We start from the raw sequence: 20,000 nt of genomic DNA on the forward strand, positions 1-20,000 counted from the left end.
GTACACACACACACACCTACACACACACACGTACACACACACACACACACACACACCTACACACACGCGCAGTAATCACTCATGTCCACGTAGAAGCGTCCCGGGACTCCTCGCCGTGTCTGACCCCCCTCTCCCCCCTCAGGTCCAGGACAGCCTGCAGGTCCCCTTTAAGAAGCAGATGAGGGTGGAGGTGGTGGACAAAACTCACCTGTGTCGGACCCGGGTGGCTCTGGTGGAACAGGTGAGTCCGGCACGGCCGGCGTCGGGCCTCCGGAACCTGCGTTCACTCATCCGTGTGCCTCGCAGGTGATCGGCGGCCGCCTCCGCCTCGTTTACGAGGAGTGTGCCGACGGGACGGACGACTTCTGGTGTCACATGTTCAGTCCTCTGATCCACAGCGTCGGCTGGTCCCGGTCCATCGGACACCGCTTCAAACGATCCGGTGGGTCACGGGCGGAACCGGCATCGCTGTTTGCTTTACACGCGCTCTCGGGCGGAGGGGACGGTTTGTAGCTTCCTGTCGCCCGACTCCGCCCACAGAAGGATAGACTCAAGAGCAGCAGGTAGCGAGAGATGACGAAGCAAAACTGAGGATGACTCTGTCTCCAGATGTGTCGAAGAAGACGAGCCCTCAGGTGGACGCTCCTGGACAGCTGTTTGCCAAGGTGAGACCAGCATCTCCGTCAGTCCGGGTTCGCACGGTGAAGCAGTCCAGGTTCGCACGGTGAAGCAGTTTGAAGCCCAGTAAAGTGAACCGCCCCTGTGTCCCACCTGTGCACCTGTGCAGGTGAGAGAGGTGGATCAGAGTGGCCCCTGGTTTGAAGATGGGATGAAGCTGGAGGCCATCGACCCCCTGAACCTGTCCACCATCTGCGTGGCCACCGTCAGGAAGGTGTGGGGGGGGGGGGGGGTCTGAGGTCCGACAGAAACACGACCAGCACCGCACCTGGTCCACAAACCGTCTGTGGTGTCTTTACAGGTCCTGGCAGACGGGTACCTGATGATCGGTATAGACGGGTCGGAGGCGCCGGACGGGTCGGACTGGTTCTGTTACCACTCCACCTCTCCCTCCATCTTCCCCTCTGGTTTCTGTGACATCAACAACATCGGGCTGACCCCGCCCCGAGGTACCAGGGGACGGGGGGGGGGGGGGGGGGCGGTGAGGGCGTGGCAGCAAACGATGGAAGGTGATGTTCTGTGTGTATCAGGTTACGCCAGCCTCCCCTACAGATGGTTCGAGTATCTGAAGGAGACCCGGTCCGTGGCGGCTCCCGTCAACCTCTTCAACAAGGTCAGACCCGACCCAGGTCCGGGTTCGGCTCCTGGACCGGGTCCGACCCAACATCTTTCCTCCCTCTTTCAGGAGGTACCCAATCACGGCTTCCACCCTGGTATGAAGCTGGAGGCCGTGGACCTCATGGATCCCAGGCTGGTCTGCGTTGCCACGGTAACCCGCATCGTCCACAGGTTGCTACGGATACATTTTGATGGGTGGGAGGACGAATACGATCAGTGGGTGGACTGTGAGTCACCTGACCTGTACCCAGTGGGCTGGTGTCAGGTGACTGGATACCAGCTTCAACCTCCAGCTGTGAATACAGGTGAGACACGAGTACAGGTGAGACACGAGTACAGGTGAGACACGAGTACAGGTAAGCGCTCATCTGGAAGGTGAAAGTTGATGATGTCACACTTGAAATTAGCTTTATCTTTATTGGCAGGACTGTTTAAATTTTTGTTCATTTATGTTTGTGTTGTCAGATTCTAATTGGACAAACGGGGATTTTTTTAGCTCCTCCTCCTGGACTGTGTGTTTTTTCTCGTGTTTCAGGCTCCAGAGATCCGCAGTCAGCAGCTTCCAAACAGAGGAAGAAATCCCAGCAGTACAAGGGACAAAAGAAAAGTAAGTATTGTTGCTTCAGACGTCCCTAAAATCTCTTCTAAACGTGCTAAATAGCATGTCGATGAGGAAATTCAAGCTGTCGGCAGCTAGCGGCGTGTTAAGGTTGATGCTGGTAAGAATGCTAAGCTAATGCCAACAAGACAGTTTCAAAAGCACAGTTATCTCCAGCAAAAAGTCTAATTGCATGTCATGCACGTGATAATGCTAGCTCCAGTGCTCATGCAGACATGCTAATGTTACCTCCAGCATTAGATGCAGACATGCTAATGTTAGCTCCAGCGTTAGGTGCAGACATGCTAATGTTAGCTCCAGCGTTAGGTGCAGACGTGCTAATGTTAGCTCCAGCGTTAGGTGCAGACATGCTAATGTTAGCTCCAGTGATAGGTGCAGACGTGCTAATGCTATCTCCAGTGCTCATGCAGACATGCTAATGTTACCTCCAGCGTTAGATGCAGACATGCTAATGTTAGCTCCAGCGTTAGGTGCAGACGTGCTAATGCTATCTCCAGTGCTCATGCAGACATGCTAATGTTACCTCCAGCGTTAGGTGCAGACGTGCTAATGTTAGCTCCAGCGTTAGGTGCAGACATGCTAATGTTAGCTCCAGTGATAGGTGCAGACGTGCTAATGCTATCTCCAGTGCTCATGCAGACATGCTAATGTTACCTCCAGCGTTAGATGCAGACATGCTAATGTTAGCTCCAGCGTTAGGTGCAGACGTGCTAATGTTAGCTCCAGTGTTAGGTGCAGACATACTAATGTTAGCTCCAGCGTTAGGTGCAGACATGCTAATGTTAGCTCCAGCGTTAGGTGCAGACGTGCTAATGTTAGCTCCAGTGTTAGGTGCAGACGTGCTAATGTTAGCTCCAGCGTTAGGTGCAGACATGCTAATGTTAGCTCCAGCGTTAGGTGCAGACGTGCTAATGTTAGCTCCAGTGTTAGGTGCAGACGTGCTAATGTTAGCTCCAGCGTTAGGTGCAGACATGCTAATGTTAGCTCCAGCGTTAGGTGCAGACGTGCTAATGTTAGCTCCAGTGTGGTGCAGACGTGCTAATGTTAGCTCCAGCGTTAGGTGCAGACGTGCTAATGTTAGCTCCAGCGTTAGGTGCAGAAGTGCTAATGTTAGCTCCAGCGTTAGGTGCAGACGTGCTAATGTTAGCTCCAGCGTTAGGTGCAGACGTGCTAATGTTAGCTCCAGCGTTAGGTGCAGACGTGCTAATGTTAGCTCCAGTGTGGTGCAGACGTGCTAATGTTAGCTCCAGCGTTAGGTGCAGACGTGCTAATGTTAGCTCCAGCGTTAGGTGCAGAAGTGCTAATGTTAGCTCCAGTGCGGTGCGCAAATGTGTTTTTCGTGCAGCTTTTCTTTTTCTTAGAAAGGAAGTTGCCTGTCGCTCGGCGAGCGGTTAGTCTCTCCAGCGCTGTGGTAACGGGTGCCCCCAGAAGCCTGTCGGGAGACGAGAACGAGAGTCCGCCCAACTACCCATCACCCCCTACACCTGCCTCAGCGGACCCAGAGAGCAGCCCAACAACAGAGGGCGGGGCAGGTGCGGGCGGGGCAGGTAAAACAGTCGAAACTACTTCAAGCATTACTGAAGCAGTCGACTAGCTTCCTCTCAGCTGTACTTTATAACAATATGTTGTATTTTATAGGTTTATTAAAGCTGAATTTAAAAGCGCTGCGCCGTGTCGATGCTACGTTTGATCATTTGCGTTTCCTCAGTTTTTCATATTCTAGACGAGAACTCTGAGCGAGCTGAAACATCGTCCGAAAGAACTGAGATCAAAACCAACGGGTCGTCTGGAGACTTCTGCACCGATCAGGACCAGTAGGCCGCCTCCACCTTCAAAGGTTCACGTCTCATTAAAGCTCCTGTTGTCACTAGATCAGATTTTTACGTTTAAGGCACTTTGAAGATGCTAATCATTATTAGCCCAACGATTCACTTTGGTTCAGTTTCGTCCAGCCAGCGTGAGCGCCGGATACTTGGCTTCATTTTTACTCGCCAGTCTTTCTCCTTGTGGCCAGTCAGACCTGAAAGCTGAATCCATGATCGCCTTCAGGATGAAGAGTAAACATTGTTTACCAGCAGACGTAGGTCACCAATCGGGCTTCTTGCAGCTAGCGCCCTGCTGATTCACCGGAATATTTCTTCATACAGATTATTTATGAGAGAGGTTCTTTTGAAGTTGTTTTTCAGTGGAACAGTTTCGCTGCTCTGATGAATTCATCACCTTTTTTTTTTGTCCGGACCAGGAACAATAGACTCACTTTGTGGGAAGTTACGATAGAAGTTACGCACCGACTGAGCAATGACGAGAATAAAGGCACAAATAAAGAGGAAGGAGAAGATGGAGGCCGACGTCAGTGACTCAGCGTTAATCATATTCGCTTCCTCTGAGGAAACAAAGGACTCAGCGAAAAGATGCTGTTTTTAGGAATTATTTCCGATCTTTGTTGTTCGTGTGTTCGTGTTCGAGCATCAACTTGTGTGTTTGGGTTCAGTTTTGACGCCATGAAACTGGAAGCCAGCTAGCTAGCCGCAGAAGCTACTGGTTTTCTTTACTGTTAAAGTTGTGCTCGATTAGCATCTGCAGCTGGAACTGCATTTCAACATTGAGGCGGTCAATTAGCTAGCTGCTGCTAACTGTGTAGCATTGTAAATATTTATCAGGCCTCACTTTGGTGGAAAGGTTAAGTCATACGCGTCATCATACAAGAATACTTTTTGTTCCAAACACATGTTGAATCACGGCTGCCGGAGCAATAAATAAATAAGACGTTAGCGTTCAAAATTATTCATGCTGCCAATTTGATACTTGAGATTCAGGACCAACGCTAAATCTTTTTGTCATATCACTTTTTCTACATTAAACAAAAATTCTGATGTAGTCGTACAAATATAAACTAATGAGCTTGATATTGAAGAAATGTATGTTTTGTAAGCTATTAAGCTATGTAGCTAAGCTTGCTATCCGACTGAGGCTGAGCGTTCAAAACAAAGATTCATGGACGAAATTGTTGCAAACACTGAACCATCATGTTCAGTTAAATGTAGGACCAGGTAGACAGTTAGCAAGCATGCTAGCTCAGCTAGCAGCAATACATCGAGTACGTATTTGAAAGCTGTAAATGCAGCTTTTGACTCCTGAGCAGAGTTTCTGTTGCAGCACAATTTCTATTTAAACGGAGGATGCTAGATGCTACATATTTAATGTATTGACTTCGCTTATACAATTAATGACAGATGAGATTACAGAAAATGTCATGTTTGCACCTACATTTAATTTATATTACACTATACCGAAAACATTAGCTTGAACAGAAATATTTTACTTTAGCTTATCTAAATGAGATGTTACATGACAGTTAGCTTAGACAGAAAATGCTACTTTGTTAGCTCAAATTATTATGAATTCTGTTTGATCATGACTGCGATCCTGGCAGTAGATATAAATTTAGTACCAAATTCAGATACTAAATTTATATCTACTGCCATTATCTTTTAGCTGCTGCTAACAATTCCTCATTCCAGCCTAACCTTAAAATAAAATATGTATTATCATTTACATGCCAAATGTAAAATTCAGAAGTATTATTGTACATCAAATAGATTTATGATGTATATTATAATTAGTATATTGCGGTAGTGCCATCTTATTTCCGTGTGACGGCATGCTAATGTGCTAAAGCTACCGCACTACAGAGCTTATGGAGGGTGTTTTTACATCTTTTCAGCTATATCTGTGTTTCTGTGGCGATTAGCAACGGCTCCAGCAGCAACAGCGTATTCTACCTGATGCTCAGTGTGAGAATAAACCAACACCCAATCAGAAAGAGGCGCTAACGTCATTGGCGAGATTTAATCTAATAACAGTTTGTGTTTGGAGGGGGAACTTCACGGAGATCTCCTTCAGTGTAAACGACAATCTATCAAGAATGTTGAAATGTACAGCTGCAAACTCGCTGAGTCATTTTACTAAAGTAAGGTAATGTTAGCATGAAGCTCCGCCCCCACCTGACACAGGCGTGATGAAACCCGCCCAGTCTGAATATTAATTCTCCTGTAGTTTCAGCCCGGCTTCAGTTTAGCATCTTAAAATGTCAGAGTTTCTGACCTCATTATTTAAGCACCTCCTGCTTTTTTGTTTTCATCTCTCCTCCGTTTTGATTTGATTGATCGGTTTCCGGATTGATCCGATGTTCGGTTCCTGTTTTCCAGGACATGTTTTATCGTGTTTTAGCGTAAAGGCGTGTTTAAAGTCAGCATGTAAGTGTTTTTAAATGTGTGCGCCGTCTGTTTTTGTACATGGATATATGTCTTCTTTGTATTACGGTGCTATTGATTACATGCAGTGAATTAATTGATCGTGTTTTTACGGACAGACGCCAGCGGCCGCTGTTTCGGGTGCAGCTGATTTTTTATGTGGAGGGCCTGTCGGACGTGGGTCGGTTTAAATCGTTCGTCCTCCTCAGTTTGTCGAGGTTTTTTGCGAATGTGGCAGAAATGAAGCTTCACCAGTTTACTGTGAAGGTTTTAAAGCGGCGTTTTCTACAATGTTTGAATAATTCAGAAGAAAAAAGAGCTGTGGTATTTGTTTGTTTGTTTCTTTGAGCTGTTTTTTCGTGTTAACGATAAAGATCTGTGAAAACATTTATTGGTCCAGACGCCTCTTGAACGTGGAACCGAACCGAACCGAACCCGGACTGAGACAGAAGGTCGACCGGTAGACGGAAGCCGCCGATGTGCTCTCGTTTCCGTGACGACCGCCATCTAGCTTTTTTAATACATTGTGCAATTTTTGGGTGCATGATTGTGAAAAACATCGACATGAGACTGACTTTACATTTTCTATCCAATAAAAACGTTAACGGGTGAAAACTTGTTTGTGTGTTTTGTCAAACGGAACGAGGTTAGCGTGTGGAGATTTACGTTAGCATCTAAGCTAACATTTTTATCATGCCGTTATTTAGCACTAAAACACTGCAAACAATTTTCAGTGAGACTGAGTTTATTGATCGGTGCTACGTGTTTTATTGATCGTGAAATCCAAGTCAGACGACCGACTGCAGGTGCGATGGGGCGTGGTCAGCGGGCTGTGGCTGGCTGGGCGGTGGTCATCCCGCTTACTCGTACAGCTGTTGCTGGGCGCAGGAGGCGTAGTTGACGAACTCCTCGGCCTTGAACCACAGGCCGATCTCTGTCTTGGCGTTCTCCAGGGTGTCGCTGCCGTGGATGATGTTCCTGGAGGCGGGGAGGCGGTTAGCGGAGCGATGAACGCACGAGTCATGTGACTTTGTGTGATACAGGTGATGTAAATGATGATGAACTGGAGCTTGTCACTAAATGAATGGGTTACTGTGAGGCGAGGTCAGGGGTCACCTGCTGATGTTGATGCACAGGTCTCCACGGATGCTGCCGGGCTTGGAGTCGGCAGGGTTGGTCTCACCCAGCATCATCCTGGCTAGCTTCACGATGTTCTCGCCCTCCCACACCTGGACGCACATCAACACACCTGTCACCCGTGAGTTCACGCGCCGTGGGGGAAGCACCGCCCCCTCTTTATAGTCGCGTTGCTTCACGAAGCCATAGAAACATGATTGGACTGGACTCCAGACTGCGGGATAGACACTTCCTGCTCAGGGAGGAGCAACAGGAGCTCCACCCAACGGCCTCATCAGCTCCCATTTTAACTTGGAGCTGATGGAGAGCAGGAAGCGGTAATGGTCACATGTTCAGCTTTATCCAATCAGAGTCTAGATCTCCATGTTGAGCAGCTTCTCAGGCTGCTGACGGTGTTAGCATGTTAACAGAACCTCCTGCAGGTTCTGGTGCTGGTTTAGGAGTAGTACGATTTATTTTAAGACGCGCCGCTGCGGAGGCGGGGCCTGAAGCAGTGCTGTGTTACCATGGCGAGGATGGGTCCGGAGGACATGTATTTGCACAGTCCATCGTAGAAGGGCATTGCCTTCAGGTCCAGGTAGTGCTTCTTCATGTGGTCGTCAGAGGCCTGAACACACAAAGTACTACAGCTGTGTACAGATACTACTGGACTTTAAAGTGAAAAACAGGAATACGTCGGTAGCTGACTTTTTGAGGCGATGCTTTCTTTAATTGTTGCTCGCTGTTACCTGCAGGAACTTGGCAGCGACCAACTTGTATCCTCGCTTCTCAAAGCGATGGATGATCTCGCCGCAGAGTCCCCTCTGGACGCCATCGGGCTTCACGGCGATGAAGGTACGCTCCATGGTCACTAGAAGGCTGCACACGCAACACCAACGAGGAAGAGACAGCTGTCAGATTATCCTTCCCTCCTGCCTCGCAGGTGTCTCGTCAAGCTCCTCCTCCTTTAAAGGGGAGGAGCGTCACTTCTTTGCCTCCCTGCCGCTGCGGCTTCACGTTTCGACTCATGCTTGATATTGAATTCCGCCTCATTAGAGAATCGTCCTCCTGCAGGACGTGAAGTCAAACCTGCGTGTGAATTTTTGGACGGCGTTTCTTAAAGTTGGGCGAAGCTGCGCTCTATTTTTACCGCCTGCTGTCGTAGCGACGCCGCTATCGCTCGCCGAGGAGGCTATAATTAGGATTCGGGTCGCCCGTCGAGGTCAGGTTCCGCTGATTTATCAAACTCCTATCTGTGTCCATTTTGGTCCTCGGAGATGCTTGACGCAGCACATTCGTTGTCCTCAGAGGATGAACCCTCACACACAAATTAGAGGTTGTTGTGGGGAAAAACATTAGTTTGTTTATTTGTTAAATATGTTAAAACGAGAAATGTTTTGCTTCTTTTCCAACAATATTCGAGAGAAAACTTTTCAGAGTGGTTTCAAATTTTACTTTCTGCTTGAATGTTTTCACTTTTCTGATGTTTGATCAGGTTCAAAACGTTGACGTAAAAGTTAGAAATGTATTTAATACGAAATATTTAATTCAAAAACTGTTTTTTATCCAATCCGCTCCTTCGTGAACCAATCAGCTGTTGGGGGAGGGGCTACTGCAGAGAGCAGCTGTTCAGAAACACATGGTTCCCCCATCAGCTCCAGTTTCCCCAGCCGAAGAAGATCATTGCACCGATCCGATTGATTTACCATCAAAGCCTATTTTATGAATGAAGCTCTAATTTATGTAGGAAATAAATAATAAGGAAATAATAAATAAGTTAAAAACGACCTTCATTCCACGGACAGAACAAAAATACTCCTTCACTAATTCACAACAGCTGACAGAAAAACACTCACACGACCTGCAGTCGATTGCGTGTAGCCTGCACAACATTAACGACAGAGTGTGTGTGTGTGTGTGTGTGTGTGTGTGTGTGTGTGTGTGTGTCTACCTTTTCGTCGTTTAGTGTTGAGGAGAACTTGTGAAGACGAGCAACAGGATGGGATCACCAAGGCCACAGAGCCGAAGAGGGACCGTATTTAAAGGGTCTGTGGGGGGGGGCGAGGGGGGGTCAAATATGTCTGGATCTTACTGGTTGACAGGTCTGTGTGTGTGTGTGTGTGTGTGTGTGTGTGCCCGTTATTTATAAAGGTGACAATACAAACATATTGAAAAAAATAGTTTTGGTAGATTTTCCAAAACGTTTATGAAGGTAAACAAACATTCCAAAAGTGCCTTTTGGCACTTTAAACCTTTCGGAATGTTTAAAGTCGTTAACAAGTCCCCCGTTTTATTGATAATTCTTTCAGTTCCCTTGAGCGACAAACATAAATACCAGGCGTCCTTTTGAAACGTCTTCTCTCTAAATACTACGTTACCCATGATCCTCAGTGTCCAATCAGAGCAGAGATATTCAGAGCAAGTCAAACTGAAACCTGATTGGTTCAGGCTTCTGAATAAAATATATGAGAATTTAAAAACTGTGACGATCTGAACACCTGAAATCTGAAGAGAGGCGGCAGGTGAAGCAGTTCACACACACACACACACACACGGTCAGGTGCGTGTGAATTACGTCTCTGATTGCATGTGGAACTCGCCATGCTAAGACCTGGATCCATACTTTTCCTCGAATAACTCCCAGACTAATGAGACCAAGGGGATCTAGATTCTAGGGGCGGGTTTTCACACGATGAGGATCAGCCTATCGGGGCTCAGGTGACACGACCTGTTATACCTGGACCCCGAGTCCACGCCCCACCTCATCAGAATCTGTTGAGGAATAATGCTGCAGGCGAGAAGCGATGTTCTGAAGTCGTGTCTTCTAACTTTGTGTGGGCGTCGCCCGCTGCACCTGTCGTGTGAAATTAGACTGAAACGCTTCTGCAGTCGTGCAAACGCTCTGCGTTTGACCTGCAGCTCCGACCTTCGCCTAAATATAAACCTCTTCCTAATCAGGGATGGAAATCCGTCCTCAGAGGGACAGCGGTCCGGTCTGCAGTCCCGGGGGAGGGAGCGAAGGAGCGTCTCAGCTAAAATTAAGACACGCATCCGTCCCACGCTGCACATCTGAAGTGGCCTCTAACGTTACCGAGCCGTGCTCTGGCTCTGATGGTCCAGAGACATGAGCTCCTGTCAATGATGTCCAGAAGGAAAGGACGCGTCCAAATCCACCAGAAATAAATGAGTTTCAACTTTCAGGGGACGGAATGTGGCCGGAGACTCGAAGAACAGCCTGACCGTCCAACTGGGTGGATTTCAGGGACGGGTCGGAGACTCTAGACGGACTCGTGGAGTCCAGATGATGTTCCGGCCATTGAAGGAGCTGGAAATAAAAATAATCGCCCCTTTCACGTCAATGCTAACACGCTAGTCTGTTGAAAACAACTAATGCTAGCATGCTAGCCCAGGCATGGGCAAACTACGGCCCGCCAAACTTGTCAGGGGCTAGAGGACGACCCAGGAGACGACACGTGGACGTAGTGAGGGGGGACATGAGAGTGGCTGGAGGACGATGCAAAGGACAGGGCTAGAGGACGACCCAGGAGAAGAGACATGGACGTAGTGAGGGAGGACATGAGAGTGGCTGGAGGACGACCCAGGAGACGACACATGGACGTAGTGAGGGGGGACATGAGAGTGGCTGGTGTTGGGGAGGACGATGCAAAGGACAGGGTGAAGTGGACAAGGTCGGGTTGCTGTGGCGACCCCTCACGGGACAAGAAGAAAGTACAGTAGCGGTGGCGGTAACACGACACCAGGCTTTTCTTTACGGCTGTATTAACAGACGAAGAAGACGCGGCTACCCATAATCCTTTGCACTCTTCCGGTTCCAACTCCTCTGTATCTAAGATGGCGGACCGGCGGCGAAGGAGGAGACGCGCGTCCCAGGACAGCGAAGACGATGACGGGTCCGGTTCGGGCTCGGACAGCGGAAGGTCGGGTTCTCCGACCACGAAGAGCCGAGGGAGGGAACCGGACCCGCCGGAGCCGGCAGCGACGCGGGTCGAGGCGAAGAGCGGCGTCGAGTCCGAGTGTGTGAGTAGCTGCCCCCGGTCGTTAGCTGCTGCCCCTCCGGCCCGGGGGCTTGGGGCGCCTTTCCAGAATCCTCGCTTCTTCGTTCTTTAAATGTTAACGTCGGAAAACGACCGATAAATGATTTGTATTTCGGCTTTGAGTGTTAATAAAGCGACGTTAGCCTGGAGGAACGTTAGCTGGTTAGCCAGCTAGCATCAGTTTAACTGTCTTCAGTTTGCCCGAGCCAGAAAGTTCAGCGCGTTCTTCGCAATATATTTAATAAAGTAGTTTAAAGACGTTACTTTAACCCGAGTTGGGTAAATTCGTTTAAGTTGTTATTTGTGAAACCGGGACTAGAAGGCGACAGGCGGAGCTGGTTTACTGAGCCAGCTGCACGGGAAGCGGTCCTCCCGGAGGCTCGGCGGTGGACTCGGGGCATCCGGCTGGGCCCGCTAGCGCTACCTTTCGGGCTAGCTGCACGGAACGGGATCGGTGACGCAGCTCGCTGCGGCAGACACAGATGCACCTTTTGTCTGTTTCCTGTTTACGTTTCGGTAGATATGAGATGGGGTGACGTCACGTCTCCCCCACGTGTGTCAGCGCTCCCTGTGCTGAGGCTGACAGGCGCTGGTTCTTGCGCCGCTGGGTCCTTCCTGACGCGTTTTATTCTGCTCTGATTTGCAGGAGAGTGAAGACGGAGTCGGAGACGGTAAGAAACGTTTAGTCTCGTCAGCCGTTGAATAAACCGCGGCTCCGGCGATCACGCTCCGTCTGTGATTTCTGTAGCGGTCCTGTCCGACTACGACAGCGCCGATCCGGATGAGAACGGTTCCCATTCAGAGGTAAAACCCGGCAGCGGCGCCAGAACGTAATCGGTGATGGGACGGGGGACGAACCCGAAACCTGCTGTCGTGTCCCTTCAGGGCGTGGAGGACGGGGAGCGTTACAGCGACGAAGAAGCTCCGGCCGCGGCGAGCAAGCCGGAGCCGTCTGCAGCCGCCAGTCCGAAGGAGGTAGCGGAGGAGGAGGTGGAGGAGGAGGTGGAGGAGGGAGAGGAGGAGGAAGAGGAGGGAGAGGAGGAAGAGGAGGGAGGGGGAGGAGGAGGACAGAGTAATGGGGACAATAAGACGGAGGAGGCGGGAGACCTCACCGGAGAGAGACAGAGCGGCGACGGACAGGTGAGGCGCGTCCCCATCGTCGCTAAACGCACGCCGTTGGGCGAGGGCCACCGGCCCCCCCAAATCATTGATCAGTCCTGATCGCTGACCGTCTCTCGTCCTCCAGGAGTCCACCGACGACCCCGAGACGAAGGCCGGGGGACAACCCGGCCAGAAGCTGGACGACGACGAGGACAGGAAGAACCCCGCCTACATCCCGAGGAAGGGGCTGTTCTTCGAGCACGACGTCAGAGGCCACGCCCAGGAGGAGGAGAGGTTTGAGCTCGTCGTTTGAAGGGGGCGTTTCCGCCCGCCGTCCAATCGCGTTGCTGCAGCTTCCCGTCCTCCTCGCAGGCCGAAGGGGCGGAACAGGAAGTTGTGGAAGGACGAGGGCCGCTGGGATCACGACCGGTTCAGGGAGGAGGAGCAAGCGCCGAAGAGCCGCGAGGAGCTCATCGCCATTTACGGATACGACATCCGGAACGGGGGCGGCTCGGGGGAGCGGCCGTACCGGCAGCGGCGGGTGAGGTGAGGGCGATGACATCACCCCGGCCCGGCGGCGGCTGTTATTGATCGTTATTGGTTCCTTTCATGCGTGTGGACGGTGACGCCGCTCGGGACGTCTCTCCCTGCAGACCGAGTTCGTCCCCCGGCAGAGACAAGCGGTGGCGAGACGGAGGAGAGCGGCCCGTCCGTTCCTGGCAGGGAGGAGGAGGAGTCAACAGGGGGGCCGCGCCTCTGTCTTCATACGTGCATCCCTCGCCGACGCCCGCCTCCTCTCAGCGGAGCAGCAATCCCTCCAGACCGCCCCCCTCCCGCAGCAGACCCCCCCAGCAGAGTCAGACGAACTCCCCGTCCCAGTACAAGAACCACGAGTCGCCCCAGACGCACCCCAGAGAGCGGCAGCCCCCCCGAACGCCGTCCGACCGGGACGGGGGTGGGGTCTGCAGGGCGGGGCGGGGGAGGGGCGGCGCCATGATCCTGGAGGACGGCCCATCGAGCCAAGGGGGTGTTGGGGAGCAGGACCTCAGCGACGCGAGGACGTCTGCGTCGCCAAGACAACAGCAGGAACCACGAGGCGACAAATCTGCACCTGGATTGGCTGCTGCCTCCAACCCCTCCCTCCAGGCGTCGCCGCCCCCCGAGCGCCCGGTGGAGCGTAAATCGTACTCGCTGGGTCGCAGGACGCGCTCTCGGCCCGCGGACCTCGGCAGCAAGCAGCCGTCCGTGGAGGAATCTGCAGCCGGAGGCGGAGCCTCCCCCAGCGCTGTGGGAGGAAAGAGCTGGGGGGGGGTGACTGCCGATGGCTCGAGCCAGGCGGCGGCGGGAGGGGGAGGGGCGCTGCCGGAGCTGGAGCAGGACGTGGCCCGCCTCAGCCTGGCGGGACAAACCTGGAGCCAGACCCCGGCGTCCTACACGCGGTCTGAGATGAGAGGTGAGTGGACCCCCCCCCCCCCCCCGGGTGGTAGTGGCTCGTCCCAGTGGAACCAGACTGGTCCCCGTTTCTGTCCTCAGGCCTCCACGGCGCCGTGCACATGCCCAGTGGCCCCGCCCCGTTCGCCAGCATGGAGGAGATGGGCGTCGGCGCCAACCGTGCCAAACGCTACTCGTCCCAGAGGCAGAGATCCGTTCCTGAACCGGCGCCGCCGCCGATGCACCTGGGGGTGATGGAGGGACACTTCTACGACCCCAGTAAGACCCGAACCCGACCCGCCGTCAGCGCCGGCCTCCGAGGGGGCGGGGCCTGTTTTAAATGCACAGGGGGCCGAGCTGCTCTGGGTTCCGGATCCCGTCTTCATCGCTGGGACCGACTCCCCTCCGTCTTCCAGTGTCTTTTCAGGGACCAATCTACACCCACAGCGATGGCGCCGCCCCCATCCCGCCCCAGGGCATGCTGGTCCAGCCGGAGATGCACATCCCCCACCCGGGTCGGTGGACCCCCCCTGTCTCCGTTTTAATGATCATATTTAGATTTTAGGTTTGAGCGTTGGCGTCCGTCTCCTCAGGTCTCCACCCCCACCAATCGGGCGCCCCAATCACAAATCCTGGCCTGTACGGAGGCCCGCCTGTTTCTCTGTCGCCGGGGCAACCACAGCAGCTGCTGCCACCGCCTTTCTACCCGCCGCCTGGAGTCATGACCTTCCCCTACCCGACCATGTACCCGAGTCCACAGGTAGGACCGGCGAGCCGACGGTGCTGCTCGCCCCCCCCCCCCCTTCCTCTGTTGCTTGGTAACGGCTCCGTGCTGTGGATCTGCTCCAGGCTCAGGCCCAGGTGACCTACGGGGGCGTGACGTACTACGACACCATGCAGCAACAAGCCCAGCCCAAGCCTTCGCCGCCCCGCCGGACGTCCCAGCCCGTCTCCGTCAAGCCCCCTCCAGGGGTCCACTTCGCCTCAGAGTGACCCCGTCCCTCACCCCACGCCGCCACCCGGTCTCAGCCTCGGTCTGATCCAGAAAATACAGGTGGACGCGAGTTCTCCAGCGTCGTAGCTAATGCTAGCTAGCGTCGGCTGAGGGCGTCCTGTTCTGTGTTGCAGGAGCGCCGTGACGGGTCGGTCAGGAACTCGTCCAGGTGGGGACGGACGGACGGAGGCGACCCGCGGCTGTGGGACGTGATCTCTCCCTCTCTTCCTCCTTTTCTTTGGTTGCAGCTTTGATCCCACCAGCGTGTCTTTGAGCAGCGCCTCGCCGTCTATTACTTCACTGTACACAGGAAGCAGTTTTACGCGTCACTTCCTGCCTCGTCGATCCTCTCCACAAGCTAACGACTCGTTTCAGGATGTTTGTAGTTTGAAAGCTGGGCCGGTGCTTCCTGATCCCTCCAGGTGTTTCTGGGCGGAGCCACGTCTGGATGTTTTCTCAGCTCCTTAGTAATAATAAATAAATAATTAATGTAATTAATGTATAATCCCAGCGCTTCTTCCGGACCGGAAGCTGCGACTACTGAGAGCTCGGATGATAAAATGGAGGAAATGTCCGTCTCGTTTTGTCTGGACCCCAAAGACTCTCAGTGGAAACGTTGAGAGAAGCGGCGTGGTGCTCAGCTCCGCCCCCTTTTCCTCACGTTGGGTTGAACCAATCATTCCCGTCGACGCGACCGCCGTGATTCCAGACGGCTGACAGCGCAGCTAGCGTAGATTTGGGTTCCTGATTGGTCCATAGCTGTATATAGAAGCTTGAAGAGATGAATAGATTAGTCACCACGTATTAATACTACTAGTACTAGTACTGCTAGTACAGCGGCGAGCTTCTGGTCGATCCTGAATCTTAAAGATGGTTTCATTTGGGCCGGAGCGGCTTGGGTTCTGGCGTTCATCCGTTTTCCGTTTCAAATGTTTTATTCTGATGGTTTTATAATTGTTGAAGCAGCAAAGCAGCGGCCGCTAAATATTTGTTTTGCACCGTCAGCAGAGGGCGCCGTTTCACCCACTTTTTGTTTGTTTGTTTGTTTGTTGTTCACTCTGACATCAATAAAGAGCGCTAAACCGGAGAACCTGTCGTTGGTCGTTCATCTCTATTGATCAGTAATCAAAGATCGTTTCTGTTTAGTTCTCACCATCTTTGATTTGTCCTGACGCCGCGTCTGGGTCTGTTCCGGGTGGGCGGGCGCGTTATGTAAATTACCTACAGGTCATTTACATAACGAACCCGCCCACCTGAAGCTGCCAGCCAGCTCGTAGATGATCAGTCATTAATATTCAGCTGGTTTGTTGGTAGATCAGATTACAGCCACATAATGACCCAGATCAGCGCGGGGTCACGTGACCGATCAGTAGTCAGCAAGTCTGTGTGTATTGATTATGACACGTGTCAATAGTGTTCGTTTGTTTGGACCCCCCCGAACTGGAGTTATTGCTAATTCTAACATCGGTACCTTTGAAGTGTATTTAAAACTGTTCTAATAAAAAAATAGATAAATGATGAAAACAAGATTCAATTTAAATGCGGCTCTGCTGGGGGCGGGGCTTGTGCGCACCGAACAAACCCCACAGACTGACGAAGACTCTGATGAAGATCACACGTTTTCTTCATCACTGTTACAGCACTGGAAGAAGCGTGCATGCGCGCTCCCGTCTCGTTTCAGGAGCGCGCAACTGCAGTGGATGAGAGCGGGGGCGAGAGAGGAGGAGGAGCGTGAACCGTGCGAGTCACTAATTTACCGGAGAGGGGGCGGCCGCGAGAGGACGGTTCGGGTTCGGTTTCGGGTTCCGGTTCGGAGCCTCTGCAGTACCTGACCTGAAAAAACACCGCCGCTGCTGGGAAAACCCGCGGCACGCAAACGCACCGGACCGGCGGGTTGATCCGCCTCCAGGTGTGTCGGGGAGGGAAACCGCGCACGGCAGCGTCGATCCGGTTCACGCCGCCGAGGAGTCGGCGGAAAGCTGCGGAGGCTCGGCGCGGGGAAGAAGCGCGCGGGTTGCGGGCGACGTCCTCCGGTGCGGGGAAGAAGCGCGCGGGTTGCGGGCGACGACCTCCGGAGCGTGCGCGCCGTGTTTGCGCTGCGGGAACGGGACGCGCTCCCGCCACGGAGCGACTTGATGGGGGATTTTTAACGGTGACGGGCCGAATCACGGTCCGGTGATCACCGGGGGGGGCACAGAGGGGTCTCCGCCGCCCTCCTCCACCCATGGGTTAAAGTCTGCTGGTCCGTTCACACCTGCCAACCCCGATCGGCAGGCTGCGTGATGTAGGACCCCCCCCGGAGTCTCTGCATCGCCCCACTGCCCCCCCCCCCCCCCCCCCCACCCAGAGTCCCACCATGCCGGCCGGGATGAAGCCGCTGGAGAAGTTCCTGAAGAAGCAGACCACGGCGCTGACCCGAGCCGGGGGCTTCGTCGGGGGGGTGGCGGACAAGGCCAGCGGGGGGGTCGGGGCGTCCCGCCGGAGGGCCAGTCTGTCCCGGGTCGTCCCCTTCTTCAGGGAGACGTCACCGGAGAGCGGCCAGGTTCGGGAGGTGTTCAGGTGAGACATTTGGGGGGGGGGGTTCCCGTCAGGGGGGGGTCACTGGAACCGCCTCATCAAAGGGGGTAACTGGTCTAGTTAAAGCCTGAATGTTTAAGAACCACTGGTCTCAACCAAACTGGTTCCTGAACCCAGTCCAGGTAAAAATGGTCCCGGGTCCTGGTTCTTCGTCCTCCTCTTCCTCATTGAAATGTAAATGTTTGTTTTTCCTGGGAGATGTTTTTATGACGAAGTACGTCTGAAGAAAAAAACCTGCAGGTACACCTGGACGGGGGGCAGGTACACCTGGACGGGGGGCAGGTAAACCAGGACGGGGGGCAGGTAAACCAGGACGGGGGGCAGGTAAACCAGGACGGGGGGCAGGTACACCTGGACGGGGGGCAGGTACACCTGGACGGGGGGCAGGTAAACCTGGACGGGGGGCAGGTAAACCAGGACGGGGGGCAGGTACACCTGGACGGGGGGCTGGTTTTGACAGAGGTAGCTCATTAGCATCGTAGCAGTCCATCTGCATTGACCAGTCTTCCCTTTTGACCCCAGCAGCCCTGACAGTGAGGACCCCCCCTCCTGGCCCCTCGCCACAGGCCCTGGTCTGGCCGCGTTGCCCGGCAGCGCTAATGGTTCTGGTTCCGGAGGAGGAGACGTCCGCAGTCCGTCTCTGTCCAGCGACGAGCAGAGCTCTGAGGCCAGCCTGATCACAGAGACCAGCGGGGGAGGTCGAGGGGGGGCGCCTCTTCCTCCCGACACGCCCGACAACCTCACCCTCCTGCTGCTGGACAGCGTGGCGGGAAAACGTCATGGACACTGCACAGGTAGGACATGATGCGTTCAGGTGTTCCAGCAAGAACCTTCTTAAACCGGCGCTGACATTAGCTGTGTGGCTAACCAAGCTAGCCATACCTGCCTTATAACAAAGTCAAAGGACATTAAAGCTATCTGCCTCTGATTAGCATTCAGTCTGCTAGCATTTGCTGTGTGGCTAACTGTGCTAACAATGATGATTTTTACAGCGGCTACATATAGCATTAGCGTTTTTCCCGCTGTATCTATGCCACAAGGGGGCGTCGTGTTCGTGTGTCGACCCACTCAAAGGCCCCAGAAACATTAGCGTTAGCAGCGTGATGCTGAAGCCTGATTGATTTGGTTATTGGTCTCATAATAAACGGTTAATTCATCACGTTTAATGTCTAATAAACATGTAGCTACATTTAAATGAGATTTGTGGCGTGGCGAATCCTGATATTGATCGTCATTGTTAACGATTGGGAGGTGAAACCTTTGCTAGCTAAAGCGCCGATGCTACGTTCAGCTTATTGACCTGCACGTTGACGTTATTGTTCAGCGTTACTACGGGGCTGGAATGTAACGTATCCGTCAGCGTTCGGCTGGTCCACCGGTGGAACGTGGAGGTTCTGATAACCGGAATCATTTCGGGTCGATTGTTTCTGGAGCTGCAGACAGAAGGAAGGAAGTGAAGGGAATCTCAGGATTTGTCTTCCGAAAACTCGTCTGTGGAACTCTGAGCGTTCAGGTTCAGCTGGAGGATAGCGTGTGTGTGTGTGTGCGTGTGTGTGGGGGCGTGTGTGTGGGGGCGGGGTTACATAATCACCCCGCTTTCAGACAGCCGGCTGATTATTACACATAAAGTAGGTGTGTTACTCTCTGTGTGTTACTGTCCTTGTATTTTTCCAGAAGCACCAATAAAAAAAATAAAAAAAATATTTGATGTAAAATGAGAGATTTGAATGTAAAGAATTTGAAGGGAAAAACATTTTTAGTGTTTAAATAATTAATTAAGAAGTAAAAGATGGTTCTGGATCAGATCTAAAGATCCGGTGGGCTTCAGGTTCTGAAGGAACCTCTTGCTACCAACATTTTAAGATAAGAGATCATCAACAACAACAACAATAGCACAATAGAGCTAGCGTAGCTAACGAGCTAACGTAGCATTTCGGAAGTAGCCAACCAATCTGGTTTTATTCATCTGGACGGGACATGAGACATGAGATGAGACGCGTCATCAGGGATCTCACGCTTTATAGTAATCCTGCATAAGGGTCGACGCAACAGGTCCGACCGGAGGACACGTTAATGTTGCATAACACACACGCACACACACGCACACGCCCACACACACACGCACGCACACACGCACAGGCGTGCCGAGGCGTGTTTTACCTGTGCAGCAGAATGAAGTCTGTGCTGCTTGACTAGAATACTCGGATACTTTCCTCGCTCGAAGGCAGCAGATTAAACCTGACAATGACGTGATCATCAATAGTGATAATCAATAAATCCTCATTGTCATTTAGAGGATATTTATTTTCCATAAATGATGTCAAAGGAAAAAGATTCCGATTCATTTGTTTGTTTAAAAGAACCGCGCCGTTCCAGGAAGTGATGTCATTAACTAGTCTGTGATGTCATTAACTATTCTGTGATGTCATTAACTAGTCTGTGATGTCATTAACTATTCTGTGATGTCATTGACTATTCTGTGATGTCATTGATCAGGGCTGTCAACATTTAGGCAGATTTTGTAACCGAGCCGCTAACACAAGCTAACACAGGTTAGC

At 52.4% G+C, this 20,000-nt stretch overlaps 4 protein-coding genes across 4 annotated transcripts in view; 3 read left to right on the forward strand and 1 right to left on the reverse strand.

The window, feature by feature from the left end:
* LOC137905469 (MBT domain-containing protein 1-like) overlaps positions 1 to 3,733 on the forward strand; it is a 7,047-nt gene extending 3,314 nt beyond the window's left edge. The window contains exons 9-18 of the mRNA XM_068749714.1: positions 143 to 241; positions 307 to 442; positions 610 to 665; positions 788 to 892; positions 980 to 1,127; positions 1,209 to 1,291; positions 1,364 to 1,601; positions 1,832 to 1,903; positions 3,277 to 3,447; positions 3,624 to 3,733. Of these exons, the coding sequence (XP_068605815.1) occupies positions 143 to 241; positions 307 to 442; positions 610 to 665; positions 788 to 892; positions 980 to 1,127; positions 1,209 to 1,291; positions 1,364 to 1,601; positions 1,832 to 1,903; positions 3,277 to 3,447; positions 3,624 to 3,733 (1,218 nt within the window). The remainder of the gene's footprint in view (positions 1 to 142; positions 242 to 306; positions 443 to 609; positions 666 to 787; positions 893 to 979; positions 1,128 to 1,208; positions 1,292 to 1,363; positions 1,602 to 1,831; positions 1,904 to 3,276; positions 3,448 to 3,623) is intronic.
* A 3,162-nt stretch (positions 3,734 to 6,895) lies between these two features.
* Positions 6,896 to 9,330, reverse strand: LOC137905328 (nucleoside diphosphate kinase B-like). The gene is made up of 5 exons (XM_068749553.1): positions 9,236 to 9,330; positions 8,034 to 8,163; positions 7,811 to 7,912; positions 7,285 to 7,397; positions 6,896 to 7,146 (listed from the first exon to the last, which is right to left on the reverse strand). The coding sequence occupies exons 2-5, from the start codon at positions 8,148 to 8,150 to the stop codon at positions 7,029 to 7,031; spliced, it is 450 nt and encodes a 149-aa protein (XP_068605654.1). The 5' UTR covers positions 8,151 to 8,163; positions 9,236 to 9,330; the 3' UTR covers positions 6,896 to 7,028.
* Positions 9,331 to 11,136: 1,806 nt separating this feature from the next.
* casc3 (casc3 exon junction complex subunit) lies at positions 11,137 to 15,955 on the forward strand. The gene is made up of 12 exons (XM_068749552.1): positions 11,137 to 11,322; positions 11,986 to 12,010; positions 12,088 to 12,143; positions 12,225 to 12,479; positions 12,586 to 12,734; positions 12,813 to 12,986; positions 13,094 to 13,893; positions 13,974 to 14,150; positions 14,288 to 14,386; positions 14,465 to 14,631; positions 14,721 to 14,925; positions 15,000 to 15,955. The coding sequence occupies exons 1-11, from the start codon at positions 11,137 to 11,139 to the stop codon at positions 14,862 to 14,864; spliced, it is 2,232 nt and encodes a 743-aa protein (XP_068605653.1). The 3' UTR covers positions 14,865 to 14,925; positions 15,000 to 15,955.
* Positions 15,956 to 17,221: 1,266 nt separating this feature from the next.
* The window catches only part of rapgefl1 (Rap guanine nucleotide exchange factor (GEF)-like 1), a 9,376-nt gene continuing 6,597 nt past the window's right edge, over positions 17,222 to 20,000 (forward strand). Inside the window, exons 1-2 of the mRNA XM_068750029.1 lie at positions 17,222 to 17,424; positions 17,968 to 18,236. Coding sequence (XP_068606130.1) covers positions 17,222 to 17,424; positions 17,968 to 18,236 — 472 coding nt within the window. The remainder of the gene's footprint in view (positions 17,425 to 17,967; positions 18,237 to 20,000) is intronic.

Source organism: Brachionichthys hirsutus, chromosome 16, assembly GCF_040956055.1.
Source record: "Brachionichthys hirsutus isolate HB-005 chromosome 16, CSIRO-AGI_Bhir_v1, whole genome shotgun sequence".
Taxonomy (NCBI): domain Eukaryota; kingdom Metazoa; phylum Chordata; class Actinopteri; order Lophiiformes; family Brachionichthyidae; genus Brachionichthys; species Brachionichthys hirsutus.